This window comes from Dermacentor silvarum, chromosome 3 (assembly GCF_013339745.2).
Source record: "Dermacentor silvarum isolate Dsil-2018 chromosome 3, BIME_Dsil_1.4, whole genome shotgun sequence".
NCBI lineage: Eukaryota > Metazoa > Arthropoda > Arachnida > Ixodida > Ixodidae > Dermacentor > Dermacentor silvarum.
In genome coordinates this window covers 24,951,619-24,976,417 of record NC_051156.1, presented here as the reverse complement: position 1 = coordinate 24,976,417, position 24,799 = coordinate 24,951,619, and the positions used below count along the sequence as shown (strand labels likewise).

Sequence of the window (24,799 nt, the reverse complement as noted above, 5' to 3'; positions counted from 1 at the left end):
AGAAAGTGGGCGACGGACAGCGTCTGTGTAGCTGTATGCGCGCGACTCCAAGTGCGCCTCGGGACATGGTGCTCAGGAGATGCAAATGCTTGCCGGATTTCTTGGCGGACAACTTCAGCTACCGAAGCAACGGAAAACTCCTCCAGTGTTGCAGTTTGCTTCGCAGTCTCCTCAAGCACAATGTCTCTTATCAGTTGACGCAGCGAGGTCTCGTCTGTCACTGCCAGTACTGCGGCTCCTGCAGGCGTACCGTTAGTCAGGCATTCATATTGCCGGAAATGCTGCTGGAGCGCCTGCTCAATTGTTGTGGCTTCCTTAATGAATTCTTCCCCTGTTGTAGGCGGGTTGCACATGAGATGGCTCAGCTTCTTAGAATCAGGCATGTTGGGATCCGTGGGCGAAACAAACGAGACACGTCCTCAGCAAACATGGAAACACTTTCGTTGGGCTTCTGAATGCACAACTCGAGAAGGCGTTGTGCATTAGCTCGGTGATCAATGCTTCCGAAGGTATCAAGTAGCCGACGGGAAAACTCGTCCCACGTTGTCAAATGTGCCTCGCAGTTTTGAAACCACGTCCTTGCGCTACCTTTAAGATCAAAGTGCACTTTTTTTCTTTTAATAAACCTTGTTGTTGGGCTAGTTGGTACATGCTTCATACAACGAAAAGACGCAACACAAAAGGCGGGCGAAAGGAAAGAGCGTCACTTGCAACTAACTTTATTCCGAGAGAGCATTGCAATATATAGCCAAGCCACACATACAATACAATACAATACAGTTTTATTCGCCCGTTTTTTCACACATGTGAATCTGTTGGTCAGCCTAAGCACATAGCACTTGTCGTCTGAGCTAGCAGCTGGTGGATGCATCAGCGGAACATGCGCGGCAAGGTTCCGCGCATCACACCACCCTAGATGAGTCAATAGGATACATGTGCTAGTTTAAAAAGCATCTAAAAAATTCAAACTATGCACCGCGCAACACCACTGACGTGTCGTGTCGCTAATGCAGATATCTTTTTCCTTATGTAATATTCATCCAGCATTTCTCGTGCCAACACCTCGTTGCTTCTACCCAGAATGCTGATCTTCTTAAATCTTGCCTTACATTTACGGGCTTTGTAGTGCACAGGTAAATGTGTTGAAAGGTTATTTTGAATGGAAAGTGCATGCTCTCTCGCTCTTTCGTTAACACGTCCCGATGTAAACACTTTTGCAGCTGAGCGGAATTTCATAATTCACACCCACCGCACAGGTAACGTCGGGATCTACATGCCTCTTGCCACATCTAGACGGCTTGGGCGCTTTTGAAATTCGCGGTCACAGGCCTGACAACTTCCTTGGTGCAGAGAGGACTGCTGGGACATTGTACCTTTCACTACCTTCTTAAGGTTGTGCGCAACCTTTGTACGTAAGGTGCAACTATTGGCCTAGTTTATATCGGTTGCCGTTTCTTCTTTTTTTCTCTCAATTTTTGAAGGAGCGTTTCAGCTACAGCACCAACGACGATGCGAGGATACCCAGCTGAGTAGAGCCGGTTGACCTGACTGTCAAAGCTCTCCGCCATCCTGTGAGGCGCACCTCACCGGATGGCGCCAGCGCCAGTGCACCTTCCAAGAAGCAATGCTTCTCTTAATTACTTTTGAGTGGGCCGCATCATAGGGCAACAACTCTTTGCATGATCGGGGACGGTAGGCACAGCAAATATGTTCCTCTGACAGTGTGAGGCTCAGATCTAAAAATTGTATTTCATTGTTAGTAGGAAGCTCATGCATGAAGGACAGCACCTTCGCATGTTGTCTCAATTCCATCAAGATTTTGTCCACCGAGTAAGTGGTAGTCATACATGGTTTAGTATGTAAAACTACAGTCGAATCTCGTTAATTCAAACATGCTTAATTCGAACTGCCGGTTTATTCGAACTGACACTGTGGTCCCATCAAAGTTATGTGTATTTCAATGGGCAAAAACGCTCGGTAATTCGAATGCAAAAGCATTTGCGACAGTTAATTCGAACATACTACGGAGCGCTCCGGCAACGCTCTCAGCAGCGCGCCAAATAACGCGGCAGCGCCTCCGACCGGCATTGCACCGACACCGCCTTAGAGCAAAAGCTTAGGAAAGACCCCTTAATGCAGCGGCGGAGGCCCAGTCCGGCCAACGAAACTGCCCACGCCGGCAAACGCTCACTTTCCGATAACGGCAGAAAACGAAACTTCAGGGAGCTTTGACGAAACTTCTGCTCGCATAGCGCAAGCTCGTGCTGCATGTGTTACATAGAATAAGAGGAAAACGGAAATCAGACCTCTGATAGTAAATCTTGAGTATTGCATAAAGCGAACAAACCAGACTGTGTCAAGCGGGCTATTTTGCAGGGCCTGCCTCTGCGCACGTCTCTCCCGTCACATGACGTGCCACATATTTGTTTGACAAGGTTGTTATGCTGCTAGGTTTCGACTTTACCTTTGGTGAAAGCGTCCGCTTTGTGGCAGTCGTTAAACGATCCAGCTGCAGAATTTTTGTTCCAGCCCCAGTAAAAGTTTCGAGATATCCGCAATTCGGCCCAAAAATACTCGATATAAGCGGCAATAAACACATGGCACCTATGGGAAATTGTTCAGTGCCACCGAAAATTTCGAGTTAGCAGATTTTTCAAGATATGCGAGTTCGAGTTAAAGAGGTATTACTGTATACTTGCACACCGTCAAACCCACTTATAATGATACCGGTTATAACAGTACAGTGAAATATCGATACAACAAGCTTCAGGGGACTGCGATAAATTGCTTGTTATTCTGAAAGGTTGGTATAGTGAAAGCCCCAAAATTAACCATTCTGTCCATCACTTCAACTGTCTCGCTCGAGGCGGACACCTGAACTATCCCAAAGTGCAAGCGCGTGTAAACGACACCGTCTGGAAGCAAAGTGAGCGTGTGGAATGCCCGTGGCGTATCCCCGCGACTACGAAGGTTATACCGGGTTACATTTCTTTGCACGCGTAGCTAGTATGGCCACAGAAAGGAGCGCGAAAAAAAGAGGCGTGTGGAGAAAGAAAGGTAAGAAAAGGAAGAGACGTGCCTCCATTGCGAGGCGACACTTTTCTGGGCGGGGCATGCGCTTGCAAAACCTGTTGCGTCGTCGCCTCCGCAAGAGATCTAAAAAAAAATATGTTCTCGCCCATGTTTTCTCTCGGGCGCCGTCTCAGCTTTTCTGGACCCATGTGTCGTGGTGTCCGCTTTCTTCGCCTTGTCGTCTGCCAAGTTCATAGTACCGAAATATTTTTACATTCAAACTAAAGAAGTCAGCAGGGGATCTATGAAAAGCTTGTCCATCAGAAACGTTCGTTAATGTGATGTTCGTAGTATTGAGGTGTTATGGTACAGCCAAATGCACCTTTAACCATGTTCATGTGCCATGAAAATGTTATTGTTATAACCGATAATTGTTATAACCGGGTTGCATGAAAAAAGTAAATATAGGGTGATGGCAGTGCTGTTGTGAGAAGACTATTGCCACCTGTAGGTAGTGGGTTGAGGGCAAGAGTGGGTCGAGCCCAAAAGAACAAAGAAGACCGCGCATGTCAGCAGGAGCCAGGTGCTCTACAGTTGTAGAGTACGGTTGTAGAGCACCTGGCTCCTGCTGACGCGCGTAGTCTTCTTTGTTCTTTTGGGCTCGACCCACTCTTGCCCTCAACCCACTACCAACAGGTGGCAATAGTCTTCTCACAACAGCTCTGCCATCACCCTTATTTAACTGGCAACGTCGTGCATTGTCGATGATCAGAGGGCGAACCATCTATCTTCCGTTTCGGCAGCAAATGAGACTGAGAAACCACATGGTCAGGAACGAATTCGATGCAATCAACAAAGATGAGCGTGAACAACTTTATCCGTTGGCAGAACTGCTCAGAATGAGGGGCTAGTGAGCAATCTGAGAGCAGCGCTGTCAGCGGCACGGCCTATTCGTGTTCTGAGGGGTGGAAGGGCGACGGGATAGAGGCACGTGATGTGGAAAAGGCTGGAAAACAGGTTCTATTGTATGAGCGCACGACGGCTGTTGAGGCGGTGGGCAATTGGGCACCGGTTCGAAATTCTCTCTTTTTTCTTTACAAGGATTTCGCATTCCATTACCTTTTGGCATGGACAGCCAGACATCATCCTTAGAGCCAATAATGTGGCATGAGGGCATTGTAGTAAGCGAGTTATTTCACCATAGAAAACAAATGAACATTGATGGTGCAGCAGCTTCTCATTGTTATAACCGATATATTGTTAAAACTGGTATTGTTTAAGCGGGTTTGATTGTATTTAATTTAAATGTTTGATTGTATTGTAATTTAAATGTTTTTGTTGTGATTTTTTGTTCCTTGATGTCTTCCTTTCAAGTCACTTGCACTTTCACATCCATTTCTGCATCCATTTGTTATTTCCATTAATTTATCATTTATTTAATTCGTTTAGTAAGTACAAGTAATTTCCCCTATGTTGTCTTTGGTGTCATTGTTTGTTGGCTTCTTATGATATGATTAATAAAAATCGGGCCCCTCGGTTCCCTTTCTTCTTGTTATTGTTATTGCTTTTCTAATGCAGTTTCCTACTAGTATTTCATTTGCTGTGCCTTGCGTTTTCTTTTTTTTCTTTTTTTTTTCAAGTCAGCTTGAAATCTGTTTTTTTGTCACTCAACTGTATTTTGTCTGTCTCTTGTTTCTGCCAAGTAATTGGGCAAGCACCGAGTCAAGCCCCAGTTTAGCTGTTTTTTTATCTTGTCCTAGCAGTCTTCTATTTTTGTACGAAGAAATGCTGAAATGGAGTTTGAGTTGGAGCCCTCTCAATGTCACCGCCCACAATGCAAAGCAGCAGCTCTGCCTTCACTCCATCTTCATGCATGCAATGTGTGGCAAATGCGATGCAGTAGGCCGTTCTCATATTCGTGTAAATGTGGCTAGGTTTCGTTCAGTCATGACTGGCAGGCACTGAATATATATGTGCCGCTTTTTGCTTGAGTGTTCAGCAAAAAAGAAGCATATTGTCACGAGCGGCGATCCTGTGGTCGGTGCTTGGACGGTGACGACGACGACGGGTGGTTTTTCTGGTGTGCACGCGCTCCCCTGAACGATTGCTGCAGCGTTGTGTGCCTTACCCTGTAAATATATCCATTCTATATATATTCTCCCCGTAACATCTTTGGTGGAGGTGCGGGGTAGCAGAAATGAGAATGTGAGAACAAGGGTGAGAAATGAAAAAAGAAAAGGCTACAGCTCTTCCTTTGGCTTAGCGGAAGTGTCGCTTTTCTCGTCCTTGGCTTTGTCGTCCTTGGGCGGCTTGGGCCGCTTGAAGGCGGGGAACACGCTGAAGTCCGAGCGGTCGGGGATATCGTAGAAGTTTTCCTTGACGAACTTGATCAGTCCGAAAGCCTTGCGGATGCCCTGGAACAACTTGGGGTGCATCTTGTCCTTAGCTGATATGAAGTAGATGGTAGGGAAGTCATCGACCTTGAAGATACCCGGGAAGTCGTTTTGTGTGGCGTCGATGATGGCCGACTGGAAGCGGTCGGGCGCCTGGTAGTCGATGCGGTTGTAGCAGAGTTCCAGCTCCTCGACCAGCTCGTCGCACATGTGGCAGTCCGGGCCGCGGAACATGATCAGCGTGTCCTTGTCAGAGGCCATGACCAGCTCCTCGAACGTGCTGCCCACCACCGTGAGCACGAGCGGCGTGGACGTCGATGCATGGCTGGCAATGTATGAGCGCGTCAGCCACACTAACAAGTGGGACCCGACCATAATGCTGGCGAATCTCATCTTCTATTTGCGGGGCACTGCGCTACTCTGGCTCGAGACGCATGAGGCAGATCTGACGAGTTGGGACGTCTGTAAGCAGAAATTACGCGATCTATTTGGGAGACCTATCGCACGACAACTAGCGGCCAAGCAGGAGCTCGCAATTCGTGCTCAGACGTCCACGGAGCCGTACATCTCGTATATTCAGGACGTGTTGTCTCTGTGCAACAAGGTCGACAAGGACATGCCTGAAGTGGACAAAGTGGGCCACGTACTGAAAGGCATAGCCGATGACGCATTCAATCTGCTACTGTGTAAGAACTGCGCAACGGTGGAGTCGGTCATTGCTGAATGTCGTCGTTTTGAGCTGGCCAAAAGTCAACGTATCACTCACCGCTTCGACCGACTTCCTAATACGGCTGCCACGTCCTCCTGCGAAGGTTTAGCCACGCTTCAGCAAGCGCAAGCTCCAGAAGACGTCACCAGGATCGTCCGTCGAGAACTCGAGGCCATGGCACCCGTTACACCTCATGACGGTATGCAAAGCAACAACCTGGCTCCGATTTCGCTAATTCAGGCCGTGGTTCGCCAAGAGGTCGTGAATATGGGCATTTTACCCACCTTTGATAACGGTCATACTGCTACCAACCCGGTCGCCCCTGTCGTCGCTGCTGCAAGACCGAACACGACCTTCAGGCCACGTTATCGAAATCCAGCCGATTGGCGCACACCTGATGACCGGCCCATCTGCTTCACGTGCTCTCGGATTGGACACATCGCCCGCCATTGCCGCAGCCGCTGGCCCACGTCCTATCGCCCAAACACTTACAATCGCCTGGACCATGCACCATATGCCCCGTCGTTCCGTCCTGAGGCCTCAAGTGCTGAACGTCCTCCTAGGGAAAACCGGATCAGCCGCTCACCATCGCCCCAGCGCCGTCAGTCCTGCTCGCCCCAACCTCGCCACTCTCGGTCTCCCTTTGGCCGCCTCTCGGAAAACTAGCCAATGCAGCCCCCGGAGGTGACTCTGCATTTACGACCCGGCCTGAAAATCCTCTGATTGTCCCTTATACCCGATGCAACCTTCTTGAAGTTCTGGTTGATGGTGTGGCAGTTACCGCTCTTGTTGATACCGGCGCACAAATTTCTGTAATGAGCTCGAGCCTCCGGCGCCGCCTCCAGAAAGTCCTGACGCCCGCGACTTCACCTACCGTCCGAGTAGCCGACGGGAGTACACCTGCCGTACTTGGAATGTGCACTGCACGCATCACTATTTCTGGTCGCCACACATCTGTTCTTTTTGCTGTTCTAGAACAGTGCCCCCATGACCTCATCTTGGGAATCGACTTTCTGTCCACACACGCTGCCCTTATCCACTGCTCCGCGGGCCTTCTCCGGCTAGAACTTCCTTCGTGCCCCGACAACGTTGATGCCGGCCCACCCCGCCTACGCTCCGTTGAGTTTCTTCGACTGCCTCCGCAAGCCGCAATATACGTCCAGCTGTCAGCCTTCCCGCCCCTACCCGATGGCGACTACGTTGCCTGCCCTATTCCTGAGGTCGCCATGACACGCAACGTCGCGCTACCCTATACGGTGGTGACAGTTAGAAACAACGGCACCGCCTTTCCCATCCTCAATTTTGGCTACTCGACGCAAGTTCTTCCTCGCGGCATATCACTCGCTCATCTGACCCCATTGGCCGGCCACACGGTTTCTGCCTTGACCACAGAACCTCCACCTGATTTTTCACCGCCGTCATCGCAGTCGGGTTCGTCCTGCGACCACTTCGCCCGCATGATATCAGGAGACCTCGCTCTGGTGCAGTCCGCTGCCCTTCGCCGCGCGCTGGTTTCCTACCAGGATATCTTTGACTTTGGCGACCGTCCTTTGGGCCAGACTTCCGTCGTCGCCCATCGCATTCATACCGGTGATGCGAGTCCTATTCACCGACGGCCTTACCGTGTGTCAGCTCCGGAGCGTGCTGTCATCTAACAGGAAGTGGAGAAAATGCTGGTCAAAGGCATAATTGAACCCTAATACAGTCCTTGGGCCTCTCCCGTCGTACTCGTGAAAAAGAAGGACAATAGCTGGAGATTCTGTGTAGACTACCGCCACCTTAACCAGATTACCAAGAAGGATGTGTATCCTCTCCCGCGTATTGATGACGCACTGGACTGCTTGCACGGCGCCAGATATTTCTCTTCCATCGACCTGCGCTCAGGATACTGGCAAATCGCTGTGGATGACCAAGACCGCGAGAAGACCGCCTTCGTGACTCCTGATGGCCTCTATCAATTTAAAGTGATGCCTTTTGGCCTATGTAACGCCCCTGCTACTTTCGAGCGCATGATGGACTCTCTTCTTCGAGGCATCAAGTGGTCCATATGCCTTTGCTACCTGGACGATGTTATTGTTTTTTCGACTACGTTTGAAAACCATCTCACTCGCCTGTCCACCGTCCTTGATGTTTTTCGCCGCGCTCGTCTTCAACTTAACTCGTCGAAATGTCGCTTTGGGCGCCGTCAAATCTGCGTTCTCGGCCACCTTGTTGACGCTGCAGGCGTGCAGCCAGAGCCTGACAAAGTCCGCGCGATTAGTCAGTTACCTACTCCACGGTCGGCCAAGGATGTCCGCAGTTTTCTTGGCCTGTGTTCATACTTCCGTCGTTTTGTCCAGAACTTCGCTGAAGTGGCCCGCCCTCTAACTGGCCTACTCAAGAAGGACGTCGTTTTCACTTGGGGTCGTGACCAAGCGGACACCTTTTCATCGCTCGTTGCCATCCTAACGAACTCACCTGTTCTAGCACATTTCGACCCGTCAGCCAGCACGGACGTTCGTACCGACGCCAGTGGCCACGGTATAGGCGCCGTCCTTGCACAACAGCAGCACGGCCTCCACTGCGTGGTCGCCTATGCAAGCCGCCTTCTGTCGCCATCGGAGCAAAATTACTCTATCACAGAATGCGAGTGCTTAGCACTCGTCTGGGCCATCGCAAAATTCCGTCCGTACCTGTATGGCAGGCACTTTTCAGTTATTACAGACCACCATGCGCTTTGCTGGCTCTCCTCGCTCAAGGATCCCACCGGTCGCCTTGGCCGTTGGGCACTCCGCTTGCAAGAGTACTCATTTTCTGTTTTCTACAAATCTGGACGGCTTCACCAAGACGCTGACTGCTTGTCACGATACCCGGTCGATCCCCCTGATACACTGGAAGATGAATCTGACACCTTTGTTCTGGCCATTACAGACTTCGTCCACATAGCTGACGAACAGCGCCGCGACTCATCTTTGCGGCCTATTATAGACGGTCTCAACTCGCCACACCCTGACCCTTCCCTACGGATGTTTGCGCTCCACAATGACACCTTACACCGCTACAACGCCCGGCCTGACGGCGCTGAGCTCTTGCTTGTTGTCCCCGCGCATCTTCGCTCTACTGTTTTGTGCCAGCTTCACGATGCACCGACGGCCGGACACCTAGGCGTGTCACGCACGTATGATCGCATCCGTAGGCGCTTCTTTTGGCCTGGTCTCTACCGTTCTGTGCGACAGTACATTGCGGCTTGTGACCACTGCCAGCGACGCAAGACTCCTGCCCTACTGCCTGCTGGCAGCCTTCAGCCCCTCGACATCCCTGATGAACCATTTTTCCGGGTGGGACTCGATCTTCTAGGGCCTTTTCCCATGTCAACCACTGGCAATAGATGGGTTGCAGTCGCTACTGACTACGCAACGCGGTATGCTGTTACACGAGCACTTCCCACCAGCTGTGCTACTGATGTAGCCGATTTCCTTCTTCACGACGTCATCCTGCGCCACGGTGCTCCTCGTCAGTTAATCACAGACCGCGGCCGCTGCTTCCTGTCTAAAGTGGTCGACGACATTCTTCGTTCTTGCAAGACCAATCACAAGTTCACCACTGCGTACCATCCACAGACAAACGGCCTTACTGAACGCCTCAACCGTACTCTCACAGATATGCTTGCTATGTACGTGTCTGAGGACCACCGAGACTGGGACATTAACTTGCCTTTTGTGACCTTCGCCTACAACTCTTCTCGTCACGACACAGCTGGCTATTCACCTTTTTATCTACTGTTTGGCTACGACCCACCATTACCTATGGACACCATACTTCATGCTCACGCAGACACATCCTCTGCCTATGCTCGTGATGCTCTTGCCCGTGCTGACATCGCCCGTCAGGTTGCCCGCGATCGCTTGTCGGCTTCACAGGTCAAACAAAAATGTCTCTATGACCGCCGACACCGGGAGGTGAACTTGCTGTGGTTCCCGTCACGTCGCGTTGGCCTATGTGAAAAACTTCTCTCCTGTTATGCTGGCCCTTACCGCGTCGTACGCAAAGTCACTAATGTGACCTATGAAATCGCTTCGCTAAATCCTACGTCGGCCTCTGCAACAATCACGAGTGACATAGTCCATGTCTCGCGTCTTAAACCGTACCACTCTCGGCCCGGGCCCTAATTGCACCGGGACGGTGCTTCTGCCGCCGGCGGGTAATGTCACGAGCGGCGATCCTGTGGTCGGTGCTTGGACGATGACGACGACGACGGGTGGTTTTTCTGGTGTGCACGCGCTCCCCTGAACAATTGCTGCAGCGTTGTGCGCCTTACCCTGTAAATATATCCATTCTATATATATTCTCCCCGTAACAATATAAATGATATTTCAAAGATGATATACCACTTGCTCACACAAGGTGGGGAGCGTTCATTAGCATTGGGGCACCTGCATTTATTGTCCTTTACGAAAGCCCGAACTTCGGAGAGAAACTGGATTTAGCCTTATTTCAAAAAAAAATTCTTTGGGGTGCAAAAATTGGCAAGTGTTACCTGAACATGAAGGACCCTACATGTGCATAGGTTGCATCCAAAATATCTATTAACAACACCTTTTTGTCACTGTTGTGGCCTTTCTGTTGACATGAACTTATTACCTGACCAGACATTGTCATACAACCAGTGTCAACATTAGTTTGAAGTAGCACTTAGTGTTGCCTTTTCGTGTCTTGAATTCACGCTTGCAAAAGCAAGTGATGTAAATATCACCTCTGCCATGTTTGCTCCTCCAATGGTGCCCTATTAACAAAATAAAGCTTGGCAGCGACCAGTGGAATGAGAGACTGATATATAATTCAGAACTGGGAAATCACTGGACAGCCAATATTTGGGATGTGGCATGTGTTGCCAACAGCGAATGTCACGTGTTGCCGTTGTTTACCGTGTTTTGATGTTGAGGCTACTCCCCTAGGGCGACCTCTCCTTTCCTGAGCCAGCTTTTGTGCTCCTACTAAAGTTAAATTTTAACAGTCTCTGAGACACACACACAAAAAAAGATTTTTAATTTCAGTTAATTTTCTATCGTCATACCGGGACACACTTGGTGGCAAAAAACTAGCTCAAAATGACTTCGTTGAGGAAGAAAATACTATTTGTCCCTTGAAATGCTGTTTTGCCCATGAAAGTGCTTTCTGTTCACCGTTCCAAAACTGTCAATAATAGCCAGACCATCTTGATTTTGTTTGAAAGAGCAGCTTTCCAAGTTGCATTCCTGCCAAAAACGAGCAATAAATGCTGCTTCAGAAGAAAGCTACCTCGTATTTTTGCATGAAATGCCTACTTTTGCACTCTTGTTAATTTCTTGCTTTTTCTCAAATAATTATTTTGCAAGTCTAAAATTTCGGGAGCAGCAATTGTGTTCCTGCTACTCATTCAAGCCTCTTGATTTCCTTTTTTTTTTGCCTGAATGAATAGAGAGAGAGAGAGCGCACAAAAACTGTGACACAGTGTGCTGCATTATGAAATCTTGTAGAAATCCCCAATAAAATTTCACCTTTGCAAGAATTTAACTTCAATTAAAATACAGATACAGGGTGTTTCAGCGAACACTCTTAAAATTTATTTGAGGTTGCCGGTGGCAGATAGCCCAATTCTAGTTAATGAGCTGGTCTACTCGAAGAGGCGGACATTACTTGCACAATAAATTGAAATGCATCAGCAACTAATTAACAAAAATTCACTAATTAAGTTTTTAACTAATTACCTGATGGGCCATATTGCAATTTACTAATTGTAGCCGTGTAGATAGGAAGGCGGTCCCACTTAGAATTAATTCTCAGGATGACACCAGTTTCGAGATAGTAATTCCCTAACATTGCGGAGAAATGCATTGGCGTTCCAGTTAATTTTGTGCTTCAACGCATAAAGCAACGTTTTGTTAAGAACCTAACTGGAACATCAATGCATTTCTTTGCAAAGTTCGTGAATTACATTAAACATTAAAACATGTACATTAAAATGCAAACTTGCACTCTTCTAACATTCCGCACAAAACCTGCTTAATTTTAGCTCTCTTAGTCCAGTACATTTTTTGCAAGTGACCTCCAAAATTTATAACGCAAGAATAATTGCAATTTTTTATTCACTCAAAAAAAAACTAATTTTTTTGTCTAGGGTCTTCACTGTTTTTTTTCAGGGATCCATGTTGCCTGTATTCAGTATTCAATTTCATTAATAAAGCTAAAATCATTGGAAAATATTCATACTCAATTTGATTAGATAAGTTTACTATTCGGACACCCCTATTTATTTGTTTATTGATTTCAGGCTTTTTGAGGTGGTGCAGCAGAGCACAGCAGCAGTAGCAGCAGCAGGACCAAAAAACGCATTGCATAGAATTCGTGAAGTTGTGAAACAGACAAGCACCCTGTATGCAGCATTGCTAATCCCTACATTTTCTAAAGGCTGTGCGGCACTTTAAAAGTACGATTTTGACAATGCTACAGTGGATGGATCACGAAAAATGCTGTTTTCAGAGATGGTAGTAAATCCAGCATGGCAGGAATATGTGAGCGAGGAGGAGGACAGTTTGCAGCAGTAGACGTCTCCATAACAGTTGTCTATTTTACTGCATCGGAAGGTGCTAAGAGTGGCCAGAGATAGCGCTCCTTCAAAGCCCCCGAATGCAGCTATAGGTGTGCCTTGCTGAAAATCTATGTTTGCCCTGAAAGGCGAGCTTCTTCCTCTCCACATAAGTTGGCGCTCGTTCCTTGATACGGTGGTGACAGCTCGGCACTGTCCCGCTACATGCAAGTGCCAAACACGCTACAAAACCCAAGCGATGCGATACTGACATCCAAACTGAGGTTGCTGATGACATTGGCATGTGACTGGGGATTGCTTCATGTGTCTCCTGTTGGCATAGCTTGGGGAGGTCTCTGTTTCAGGGCTGACGAAGGTCGCAGGCAAGTGCTCGAGTACCTGCTCTCCTGCTACGACCGTGCAGGCCTCCAGGAGAGGACCAACCCCCGGGTAAGTGTCGACTAAAGGCATTAAGACAGTGAGTAGCCATTTGTCAAGTGGCAGCAATATGGCAGCATTTTCATAAAAGGAAGCCACATACAGTGAGACGCATAAAGAGGGTTAACCACGAAGAACGGGTTACCAATTTTTTATGGAAGAACATTTCAGTTATTTACTTCCAGGACCATTGAAGCATTATAGAACAAGTGGATGACAACAAAACAAAAACGCGTTGTTGAAAAGAGGCAGCAATTTGTTTAGTATAAATATGGCGATAAATTGCAGACTTGAACATTGTGGCATGTTGAATAGAGATGATGAAGGCGGTTCTAGTGCTGACAATAAACTATTCAGAATCGTTCTTGAAACTACAACTTTCTGGCTATGACCAATATGCAGTGACGTGTAATAAGGAGTCATTAGGAGTGATTTTCATTAGTGTAATGTATTTACCCTATTTACTCGATTGTAATGCGACCCGCCATGGTTGCTCAGCGGCTATGGTGTTGGGCTGCTGAGCACGAGGTCGCGGGATCGAATCCTGGCCACGGCGGCCGCATTTCGATGGGGGCGAAATGCGAAAACACCCGTGCACTTAGATTTAGGTGCACGTTAAAGAACCCCAGGTGGTCCAAATTTTGGAGTCCCCCACTACGGCGTGCCTCATAATCAGATTGTGGTTTTGGCACGTAACACCTCATAATTTAATTTTAAATTTTCGATTGTAACGCGAGTTTTTTCGAGATTTTTGCTACCTGAATTCGATTCTCGCATTACAATCGAATACTGAAATTCAAGTTGTCTAAAAAGTGCAATGATACACCCAATTCTAATCAACGACTACAGTTTTGGCCATTTTGCGATCTATGTTGGCAACATGTGCCAGCCAAATGCCATTTGGATCCACTACAAGCCAATAACTGTTCTCTTTGTTTACGTTTTTTCTGTGACAGCACGCGCAGTGTGCGTTTGTTTTTGTGTCGTCTGTTCTCTTTGTTTCGTTTTTTTTCTGTGACAGCGTGCGCAGCGTGCGTTTGTTCTTGTGTCGTCGTATGTGGTGGACTCGGTGGCTTTGGTTGCCCCTCGTGTGTTTCACCTCGTCTTCGGCTCCCCTTACGAGGGCTCAGTACGACGGCCGTTTCAAGAGGCATGCTATTTTGATGGCTGAAGAAATCGGCAATTCAGCTGCTGCCCGAAACCTCGACGTCAATGAGTTGACCATCTGCAGATGGGAGCGGCTCAATTCGGGAGCACCTTCTCACGTGTGAGCCTGTCCGAAAAGGTTTTCGTGGACCTAGCCACGGCTGCCATTTTGAATTGGAGCATTGTATTGGAGCAGCCGCCCATCAGTGTTGAACTGATACAGTTCAAAGCAAGCGATGTCGCTCGGCAGATGGGTATCCCGCGGACGAAGTTCAAAGCGTCACGTGGTTGGGCGCAGAGATTTATGAGGAGGAACGGGTTTTCGCTTTAGCGGGCAACTTCCATCTGGCAAAAGTTGCCGCTGGACTTTCAAGGTAAGTTACTGGAATTTCAGTGTTTTTTGATCGATTTGCACCATTCCTGAAATATGTCATTGGGGCATATCGGCAACGTCAATCAGACTGCTGTATATCTTGATATGCCCATGACCAGGACTGTGAACAGCATTGGCGCCCCAGCAGTCCGCATTAGGACAACTGGTAATGAGAAGACCAGGATAACATTAATGCTGGCGTGCTTGGCAGATGGCCACAAGCTGCTGCCTTACATAATTTTTGGTCGCAAGACTATTGCGAAGAAAACATTTCCTAGGAACGTCGTTGTTCGATGCCAGGAAAAGGGATGAAAAGGGATGGATGCAACCATCCCTAGTCCTTGACTGGATTGACACAGTGGGGTGCCAGCGCCAGTTGCCCTTCTTCACCCTTGCAATCCTTGTACAGTTAAACCTGGATATAACAAAATTGACAAATTCCCCAAAACCTTCGTTATAAAGAGGATTTCGTTATATGCAGGTTCGGCATGAAAATTCAAAAAAGAAACGCTTACTGTATTTACTCGATTCTAACGTGCCCTCAATTGTAACGCGCACCCGTTTTCCGTTTTCGTCGAAGCACACATCCTTGGAATGTCACACCAGGTTCCGGATGCGTGGACGCGTGTCGTTTCGCACAAGCGCGAGGCATTGGAAACGAAGAGCGAGCGTCACGATGACGTCGTAGCATCGTATAGTGTTACAGTAGAACCCCGCTGTTACGTTCCCGGGGGCTGCGTTTTCCCGGCTGTTACGTCGTTTTCGGCCGGTCCCGGCACAGCTCCCATAGAACCCATTGCATTGGTAACCCCGCTGTTGCGTCGCAACTGTGGGACCGTTCCCGCATCATACGTTGCGAACTGCCACCCCGCGCCGACCCGAGCGGCCATTCTGACTTTTCATGTTGCTTGACTTGGTGGCTTGACGATGGCATTGGCCGCCCAAAGTGCTGGGGGTGACAACTATGACGTATTTTCGGTTTCCGCCAGCAAAAGTATGTCGCTCGAGATCCGTATTTGCTATCTAAAGATGGTGTCTATGACGCGTTGTGGCCCTAAAATTATTGTTTTGGCTCATAGATATCCCGTATAAAGTCCAAGGGCGATAACGCAGTCGCCGCGCGCCGTATGCTGTATGTGCGAGTGAAAACGTGCGAGGGGCGCCGACAACTGTGTCTAAATCTCGCGCGCGCAAGAAAAGCAGAGAGGAAGCGCGCCTTCTTCCGTTGCGCTCGAGGCACCGGCGAGGGAGCGAGGGGGGAGGGATAGCGGGGCGGCGTTGTACTGTACTCTGGCATCAACTGCATACTGCGCGGTAGCGCGGTCGCGCAGGCCGTATCTTTAAAGCGATCTGCGTTGGGGCAGAGTCTAGCAGTGTAGGTGCGTCGGCGGCTCTTAGTTTTGTGCGTGCTGTGTGTTCTCGGCGCTCAGTTTGCGTTGAAGCGATAGACAACAGCACGAAGGTCACTTCGCTTGCTTCTCCCGCGGCGCTTCCACCCGCCGTCAGCGTTTGACAGCTCGTGCCCGTGCTCATCGAGTGTGATGTGTCACAGCGTGTACCAGCGCGTCGGCAACATCAACTGGTAAAGGAGAGAGTGCCGGCTTGGCGGGCTATGCCAGCTGCAGCCAGCGGCAGGATCAGGTTTGAATGAAGGGAGGGGGAAAGGTCACGCCCGCGGCGGCAAGATCGCCGGGTCGAGGGATGCAGGCCCGCCTCGCACACGTGCGCTGGCTTCGCATTCCGTCGCGGCGGAGAAGGCGCTTCCGGTTGCTGCTCGCGCAAAAATGACAAAATTTGGGGCGAAATCTCTAGGTTGCCAGAGGGGAAAATTTGTTATATCGAGGGCGTCTCCCGCTGCCACTTCGTTACGTAGAGGTCTTAAATACATGTGCTTCTATGGAGTAACGGCGGGGAATAGAAAAACTTTGTTATATCCAGGAATTTGTTATATGGAGGTTCGTTATAAGCAGGTTTAACTGTATTGGATCCGTTTTGTGGACACCTCACCCCACAGGTCACGAAAAAGCTAGCGGAGACTAAAACGCAGCTTGCCATCATTCCCGGCGGAATGGAGTCGATTCTGCAACCACTCGATGTGTGCTTAAACAAGCTGTTTCAGGACTGAATGCGCAAGCTCTGTAACGACTGTATTCGTGAAGTTCAAGCGCTGCAACCCTTAGGAAGGATCACGCAACCGAGACCTTCGCTGATTGCCCAGTGGGTGTCTGCCGCTTGGTACGACCTCCCACATAACATGCTGGTTCGTGCTTTTAAGAAGTGTTCTATATCAAATGCGCTCGATGGCACTGAGGACGACCTTCTCTGGGAGGATGAAAGTGAAAAGGACTCTATTTCCGAGAACTCGTCAGACGACGACGACTAGCAAGAACACTCCGTTTTGAGACAGGTAATAGCTTCTAGTCGTGTTTAGTGTTTGAAAAATACAGTTTAGTGTTTGAAAAATAAATGCGTTTTTCATGCATTCGGTGGTCATGCGATACTTTAGCGGCTTTGTTCTTCTTCCTTCTTTTCATTTTGCTTTTTTTTTTGCTGCACGCAACAAAAAGTCACCCCTCGCGTTACTTTCGCGGTTTTATTCTTTCTTGATGGACGCAATGAAAAGTCACCCCTCGTGTTACAATCGCGGTCGCGTTACAATCGAGTAAATATGGTATTTAATTATTTATTTTCATACTCTCAAGGCCCGAGGGCATTACAGACGGCAGTGGTCTAACAACAAATTAGTAATCACAACTTTGAGGGAGGCAGGGTCTTGGGTTGCAGCAACGAAGGCAGGAAAGTGGTTCCACTCACTGCTTGCTTGCAGCAAGAAAGAGGCATGGCAAGTGTTAATTTGGCATAACGGAATTTTAACCTTGCGTTTATGATCGATTCGTGAGGACACGTAATTTGGGCTTAGTGTTGGGTTAGTGTAATAAATGTTGTGAGAGAGGTTTTAGCGGGAAGCACTTGCAGTGTGACTTAAAAGGACCCTGAAACGATTATGATGATTTTTTACAAATGTACTGAGTCGGTAGGGTGGTTCTCCCGATTATTAAGGGACACATTTAAGGGGGGACGTGGCAATTGAAGTGCTCAAATTGGTGAAAATTTTCAATTATTTGATTTATTCTTTTTAGCGATCCTCGGACCTTCATTTACCATAACAAAATACGTAATAGAAATCTACAATACAGCACTTTCCTAGAGTGCTGTTATCAAAAATTGAGAAAAATATCGGGCTTTCAGCTTTGTTTTCTCAGCTTTCATTTTTTTTTGCAGTTGCTTTTGATCATCCCAGTGCCATTTCACAATGAATGAAGATAAAATCGTTGTCTTTGACACTTAGATCCTGAAACATTGATGAGTGCAACAAACCTGTCCATTTTTACCTGCACCTCATAAAAAAATTTTTTGGGGGAAAGGTTGTTAGTAAGACAATATGCATAGGAAAGTTCAAAAAACAATTTGGTGCTCATTTAAAAAAATAAGCGCGTAGCTTTATTGCACAGAATGGGGGTTTGTGGAAGTGCTGATCTTAGCGAACTTATGTGTAATTAATTAACCAATCTGGGGATAACCATTAGAGGCTGTCAAGTGTTGTAGCTCAAAAACTATAATAGAAACTGCATGCAAATCACACCTGCATGCCAATCTAATCAATTTATTCCCATAAAAAATTCATTGCCACGTCCCCCCGTAAGCACTCCGCGTAAAGCGTGTAATCTATTGTAAGGTTTTAGAAAATGTGCATTGCTACCGATTGCAGTGGGGCTGCTCCCTTGAGTTTTCAGTCACCCCATCTCAATTGACGCGTTTGCTCAACTGACTTCAGTTGGGCGAGCTATCCGACTGGCTACCCGGCTCGCGCCATAAATAATTTTGCCAACTTTATGGTAAACAAATGTTGTTCTAAATACAATATAGATCACTTATAACGTAACCGCTTTTAGTGCAGTTCTGGATATAGTGCGGTCTTTTCAGACCATGTATACACGTATTGCTTATAGCGCAGTTGCCTGAAACGAAATACCGGTTACAGTGCGGCTGCCTGGGAGTATGGAAGTCAGCGGAGACGGCGAACACTCCCCTCAAACGGGCGCCCCAAGGAGTGCTCGAGGAAGAAAGAGATGAAGTGGAGGAGAAGGGCACGTGGTGCGCATGAACAGCCAGTGAGGCTGAAACCACAATCTTGAGTGCGAGTCGTGAAATATCATGGCGCGCATAGCAAGCAAAGGCCACAAAACTGCCAACGCCGGCCAGCGCTCGCTTCACGATAACGGCAGTAAACGAAACTTCAGGGAGCGGGCGGCGCGGGCACGGCACGGCGAAGCGTGCACGCAGAGACCGTGGAATGTGAGGGAGGAGGGCGGCAGGAAAGCGGATTTCGCCTCGGCAACTCCACTGCTTAAGTGGCTCCCCTCGCCCTCTCTCGTAGCTCTCTCACTTTCGACTGTCACCAAGCGCGCCCGCCGCCGTGCAGGCGCCGCCGCTCCAGCCGGCCCGGAGCCAGCTCATTGAAGTTTCGTTTTCTGCCGTTATCGGGAAGCGGGTGTTTGCCGGTGTAGGGCAGTTTCGTTGGCCGGCCTGGGACAGCGCCGCTGCTTCCCTCTGCGCTGTAGCCGCAGCGTGACTAGAAAGTAGAGGAAGCATAAAGGAGAAAGAAGGGTTCACTGCCATTTTCTATGCGTGGCTACGGTAGCGTGGCTGAGACGTCGGCACGTACACGCATGTTCCGGCGCAACCCAGAATCGGCGACCTTGCCATTTGAGAGAGGGTGAAATTACCGCCATATTTTTTTTTCTTCTTTTTTTTTTTTGTTTTGTTCGCGCGCGACATTGAGGGGTCTCTCCTAAGCTCTATGGCGGTGCCAGAGCAATTCCGGTTGGAGGCGCCGCCGCGTGACTTGGTTTGAATTAGCGAGATTCGACTGTAAATTAAATGCAAACGTTTTAGCTGCTGTGGGTTCTTGGTGTCTCACAGGAGACCAACCACCGCGGGTTCGAGCTTAGCGAGCCACAGGGCCGCTTCAGCTGTCGCCTCCAGCAACGCTCGCGCGCGAGCTCAGAGGCCACAAGGGGTTACCGAGCGACGCACGCCAAAAACACAGTAAAGCTCTGAGTTGACGGAAACCGTTTACTGAAACCGTCGGCACCAGCACTGCACAAACGCCCGCGCGGCGGGGAGCCAAAGGGGTCCCGCACCAGGGCGAAAATACAATAACAGGCGCCTATAGCACGTTGCGGCGAGAGCACAGGCTCAAGCTGGGACACGCCGCTAGGAAAAGTCCCGGCTGCTATGCTACTTGCTCTGGCGATAACCAATGGGTCAACTCGCGAGAGCACGGGCAATATCCTTCGGCTTAGGCTTTCGGCAAGTGCGGCTCGGCGGGGTACGACCTCGCGCGAGCACTAATGGCACCGCTCGTCGGCTTAGCGTCGGGAAAGGATCAGCACAAAGTACGCGCTCCCCGCACAGGCAAAGGCACCGTGCGCGAGCTCCAGTCCTAGTCACAAAGGTGTCGGCGGACGAGAGGTAAGCATGAACGTACCGTGCGCTGGTCCCGGAGAGAAGTCTGAGGCATGCTCCGCCGCTAGCAGCCGAAAACCGGCCGCCTCGTGACGTCAGCGCCCCGCACTCAGCGCAACCGCCACGTGCGCAGCGCCACCGCGGGAACCGGTTACACGGAGGACGGGGAAAACCGGGGGACGGAGAAAACCGGGGGACGGCAGAACAGGTGTTAGCCCACGCAACGACGCCGGCGCAACCCTCAATCCCCACATCCTCCTCTCCTTAAATGCCCCCCTACCAGCCTGGCGAAAGAGCTAGTGTGGGCGTTTATTAAGCACATCATCCTCATCTGTATGTTATCATCGTCATCCTCACAATTTTACCTATCCTTCTCTTCTCCTATATATGTGATCATCATCATCGCCTATGTACTGCGCTTGTTCGCTGACGAGCTCCCGGGCCTAATAAACGTCGTCCCAACCAAGACGTCACAAGTGGTGGAGTGTGCTCTTCGGTCCTACTTCCTCTGGCCGTCTGGTTTGCCTCCTGGAGCTTCGTTCAGGTTGCCGCTTGCGCCCACCGTCAGCTAACATGCCACAGGACGTGCAACCTGGCGCCCCTATTGCCACCATTCCGACATCGCAAGTGCCTCCTTCCTTTATCATCAACAGCGCAGTTTCCTTGGCTTTCCTTGACTTGCGCAGTTTCCTTGGCCTCGCCTCTTATTTCCGTCGCTTTATCCAGAACTTTGCCTCCATCGCAGCTCCATTACACAAGCTACTAGCTTCCGGTGTACCCTTTCTGTGGTCCCAGGAATGCAAATTGGCGTTTGCACGCTTGAAGGACGCCCTCACGTCTGCACCTGTGCTTTGCCATTTTGATGAAGCCACACCGACTCTCCTACACACCGACGCTAGCGGCCGCGGTATAGGTGCTGTTCTTCTGCAACGCGACAACTCTTCGCGAGAGAGAGTCATTGCATACGCCAGTCGTGTACTCAGCGCTTCCGATAAGAACTATACGATCACCGAGCAAGAGTGCCTGGCTATTGTTTGGTCGATACAGAAGTTTCGCCCTTATCTCCACGGACGTCATTTCACCATCGTTACGGACCACCACGCCTTATGCTGGCTTTCCACGCTCAAGAACTTGTCTGGATGCCTGGGTCGCTGGATTTTACGCCTCCAAGAGCATGATTTCGAAATCATTGACAAGTCCGGAAAGAAACACCGAGACGCCGACGCTCTTTCTCGCTGCCCGCTTCCTACGGCCCCGTTCGACGCCTCTGCAATCGCTTCGCACGTCACCAGTTCGACCGACACTGCTACGGTTTCCTCCCTGGCCTCAATGTACCAACTGCCTTTCGACAATGATCAGCCACTCGCCTCTCGCCAGCTTGCTGACCCGTACTGTCAACGCTTCATAGCTCACCTCTCTGGGGCTTCTCATCCACCTAACGCGCGCTTCCATCGCCAGCTCGCGCACTTTAAGCTGGACGATGGCGTGCTGTATCGCCGTATTTACCATCCTGATGGGCAACGCTGGGTGCCAGTTCTACCACGCTCTCTCCGACTTCGTGTTCTCAACGCCTTTCATGATGATTTGGCAACCTTGGGTTCCATAAAACCTATGACCGCATTCGAAGTCGTTTCTATTGGCCTGGCCTTTCTGCTAGCGTCGCCAGATACGTCGGTTCCTGCTCTTCCTGCCAGCGTCGCAAGCTCCCAACATCTGCTCCTGCCGGCCAATTACAGCCGATTCCACGCCCCGCAGCCCCGTTCGAGGTAGTTGGGATCGACCTTTACGGGCCCCTTCCGGTCACTACTGCTGGCAATCGATGGATAGTGACTGCCGTCGACCATCTGACGCGCTACGCTGAGACAGCTTCCGTGCTTACTGGCTCTGCTTCGGAAGTTGCTCACTTCGTTCTTGAAGCCATTATTCTGCGCCATGGTGCTCCTCGTGTGCTGCTCAGTGACCGTGGAAAGGCGTTACTTTCACAACTGCTTAACGAAGTTCTTCGAGCCTCCGGCACTGCCCACAAGACAGCTTCTAGCTATCACCCCCAGACTAACGGCCTTACCGAGCAGTTTCATCGCACCCTTGCCGACATGATCGCCGCTGATATTCAACCAGACCACAAAAACTGGGATGTTCTTTTACCATTCGTCACTTTCGCCTATAACACGGCCGTGCAGCGCACAACTGGCTACTCGCCATTTTACCTCGTTTATGGACGCTCCCCTACTTTCTTTCTGGACGTTTCATTCTTCAACTCCAAGGCTAATTCATCTCTATCATCGTGCGAAGAGTACGTCTCCCGACTCGACCACTGTCGCCAGCGTGCTCGCCTGAACACAGAGGCAAGACAACAAGACCGGAAAAATAATTACGACGAATGCCATCGCGTTGTATCTTTTCGACCTGGGGACGAGGTCCTGCTCCTGACTCCTGTTCGCACCCTTGTTTATGTGAAAAATTCCAGCCACGGTTCATCAGACCGTACATAGTCCTTGGATAGACTTCGCCTGTCAACTATCGCGTCACTCCTCTTGACGCCCCCACAGACCGCCGTTGCCGCAATACCGAGGTTGTTCACGTGTCCCGCATGAAGCCCTTCACGCGGCGTGCCTCGACACCATGACGGCCGGCCGGCCAGGATGGCCGCTTTCACGTCGGGGGGGAAATTAGTGTCGGCGTTTATTACGCACATCTTCCTCATCGGTATCTTATCATCATCATCCTCACAATTTTACCTATCCTTCTCTTCTCCTATATATGTGATCATCATCATCGCCTATGTGCTGCGCTTGTTCGCTGACGAGCTCCCGGGCCTAATAAATGTCGTCCCAACCAAGACGTCACACTAGTATTGGCTTATGCACCAAAGACAATTGAGTCTTTCATGCACAAGCTAAATGCTAACCTCAGCCCAGCAAGTACTCTTAAAACACCGCGTTCCGACATATATATAATAAAAAAAAAACACTTTCATGCACTACAATAATAATAATTATATACAAGGATCGTGGAAAAATAAAAAATTAAACTGCTACGCTTTATAATACAAAAAATATGCCACGAGAGGGGGGAGAAATATTAACAAAAAATAGTCGGCGGCTGGCGCGGGACAGTGTCCAAGGTGCGAAGGGGAAACGGCGCGTAAAGTTCTGTGGCTAGGGGCGGTGGCCGAAGACGTAGGAGTCTCGAGGGCAGCCTTGATAGCAGGAACGGGCTCACCGTTGATAGATCGGAGTTGTTGCTTTCGTGGTGGTGGCGGTCCCGAACTCCAGCCGGATGAGGGCCTCGCTGGCGGGCGGCGGTGGGCGATAGGCGCGCGCGGCAATAATGTCACCTTGAATGCGCTTTGCCTCGGCGGCTAATTCCTCCAGATTTCGGAAGCGGCCGCCGCGCAGGTACGCCGAAAAGGTCGGATGTGGCTGCCTGATCACCCGTTCGATGCGTTCCTCGTTCGAGGCATTGGGCTCGGCGACTAAGAAAAGGTCTTGCATCGCCCGTACGTACTCCTGAAGCGACTCATCAGGAGCCTGTGTACGTAGCCCAAGCTCTCGCCGCATCCTACTCTCGTAGTCAGCGGGTAGGAATTCACGCAGGAATGCCACGCGGAATTCCTCGAGGGTTGTTGCACGGTGTCCGGAAAGCCTGTACCACCTTTGCCGAGTCAGTGAGTGCAACAGGGACGACGCGTCCGAGTACATCCTGATCGTTCAAACCCAGAGCTCTCTGGTAGCGTGCGAGGGAGTAACAGTAGTCCCTGGCACTAAGCAGGTCACCGTATCCGCTGTAGGTCGGGACTGCCAACCGTACAGCGGGGTGAGCGCATTTCGGAACAGCTGACACCATTTTAACTGCCCCAGAGAACGCCTGGATCATTTCGGCGGCGTTATGCAACAGCGTCTGTGCGCCTGCTCCAAAGGGAGCCGTTGGCGCGTTAGCGGCGCGATCGAGCAAGGATGAACTGACGTCCAGCTCGATCAGTGGCGCGGTTTCCACAGGGATACCGGCCGGCTCGCCACCGTCCCCAGAGCAAAAAGGGCTCCTAGCGGGGTGTGCCTGCTGTCGTTCACAGCTGCCACTTGAGGCAGCTATACGTGAATTGCTTAGGCCGCTTGCAGCCAGCGTTGACAAAACAGGCGCGTGCTCGATCGGTGTGCCACTGGGCGCCACCGAATGTTCTCCAAAGGGAGACGGATGAGCGAAATTCGTGGTCGCCGTGATTGAATTCCCACAGGGGGCCGCGGCATACCACTGGTTTTGGCTGTTCAATTGAGAAGCAGCCAGCGTCGATACAACAGGTGTGTGCTCGATCGGTGTGCCACTGGGCGCCACCACCGACTGTACTCCAAAGGGAGACGTATGAGCGGAATTCGTGGTCGCCGTGATTGAATCCCCACAGGGGGCCGCGGCATACCACTGGTTTTGGCTGTTCAATTGAGAAGCAGCCAACGGGAAAAAGTCGGAGAGGGCTAAGGCCCCGTTACCGTGCTGCGCTCCGTTTACTCCCGAAGGAGTCAATGATCGGGAGCGCTGCGACATCGCACTGCTTGGCATTCCAAAGGGAGCTGTGGCAGACGAATGTGCCCGTGTGCACTGTTCGGAGAGGGCTCTGGCCCCGTTTTCAAATAACGCTACTGCTCCAAAGGGAGATGGTA

At 50.1% G+C, this 24,799-nt stretch overlaps 1 protein-coding gene across 3 annotated transcripts in view; it reads left to right on the top strand.

Annotated features, from left to right (window-relative positions):
• Positions 1–24,799, top strand: part of LOC119445387 (ubiquitin conjugation factor E4 B) — a 441,801-nt gene that overhangs the window by 126,142 nt on the left and 290,860 nt on the right. For all 3 annotated transcript variants that reach the window (XM_049664500.1, XM_037709694.2, XM_049664499.1), the window contains exon 5: positions 13,024–13,108. In XM_049664500.1, coding sequence (XP_049520457.1) covers positions 13,024–13,108 — 85 coding nt within the window. The remainder of the gene's footprint in view (positions 1–13,023; positions 13,109–24,799) is intronic.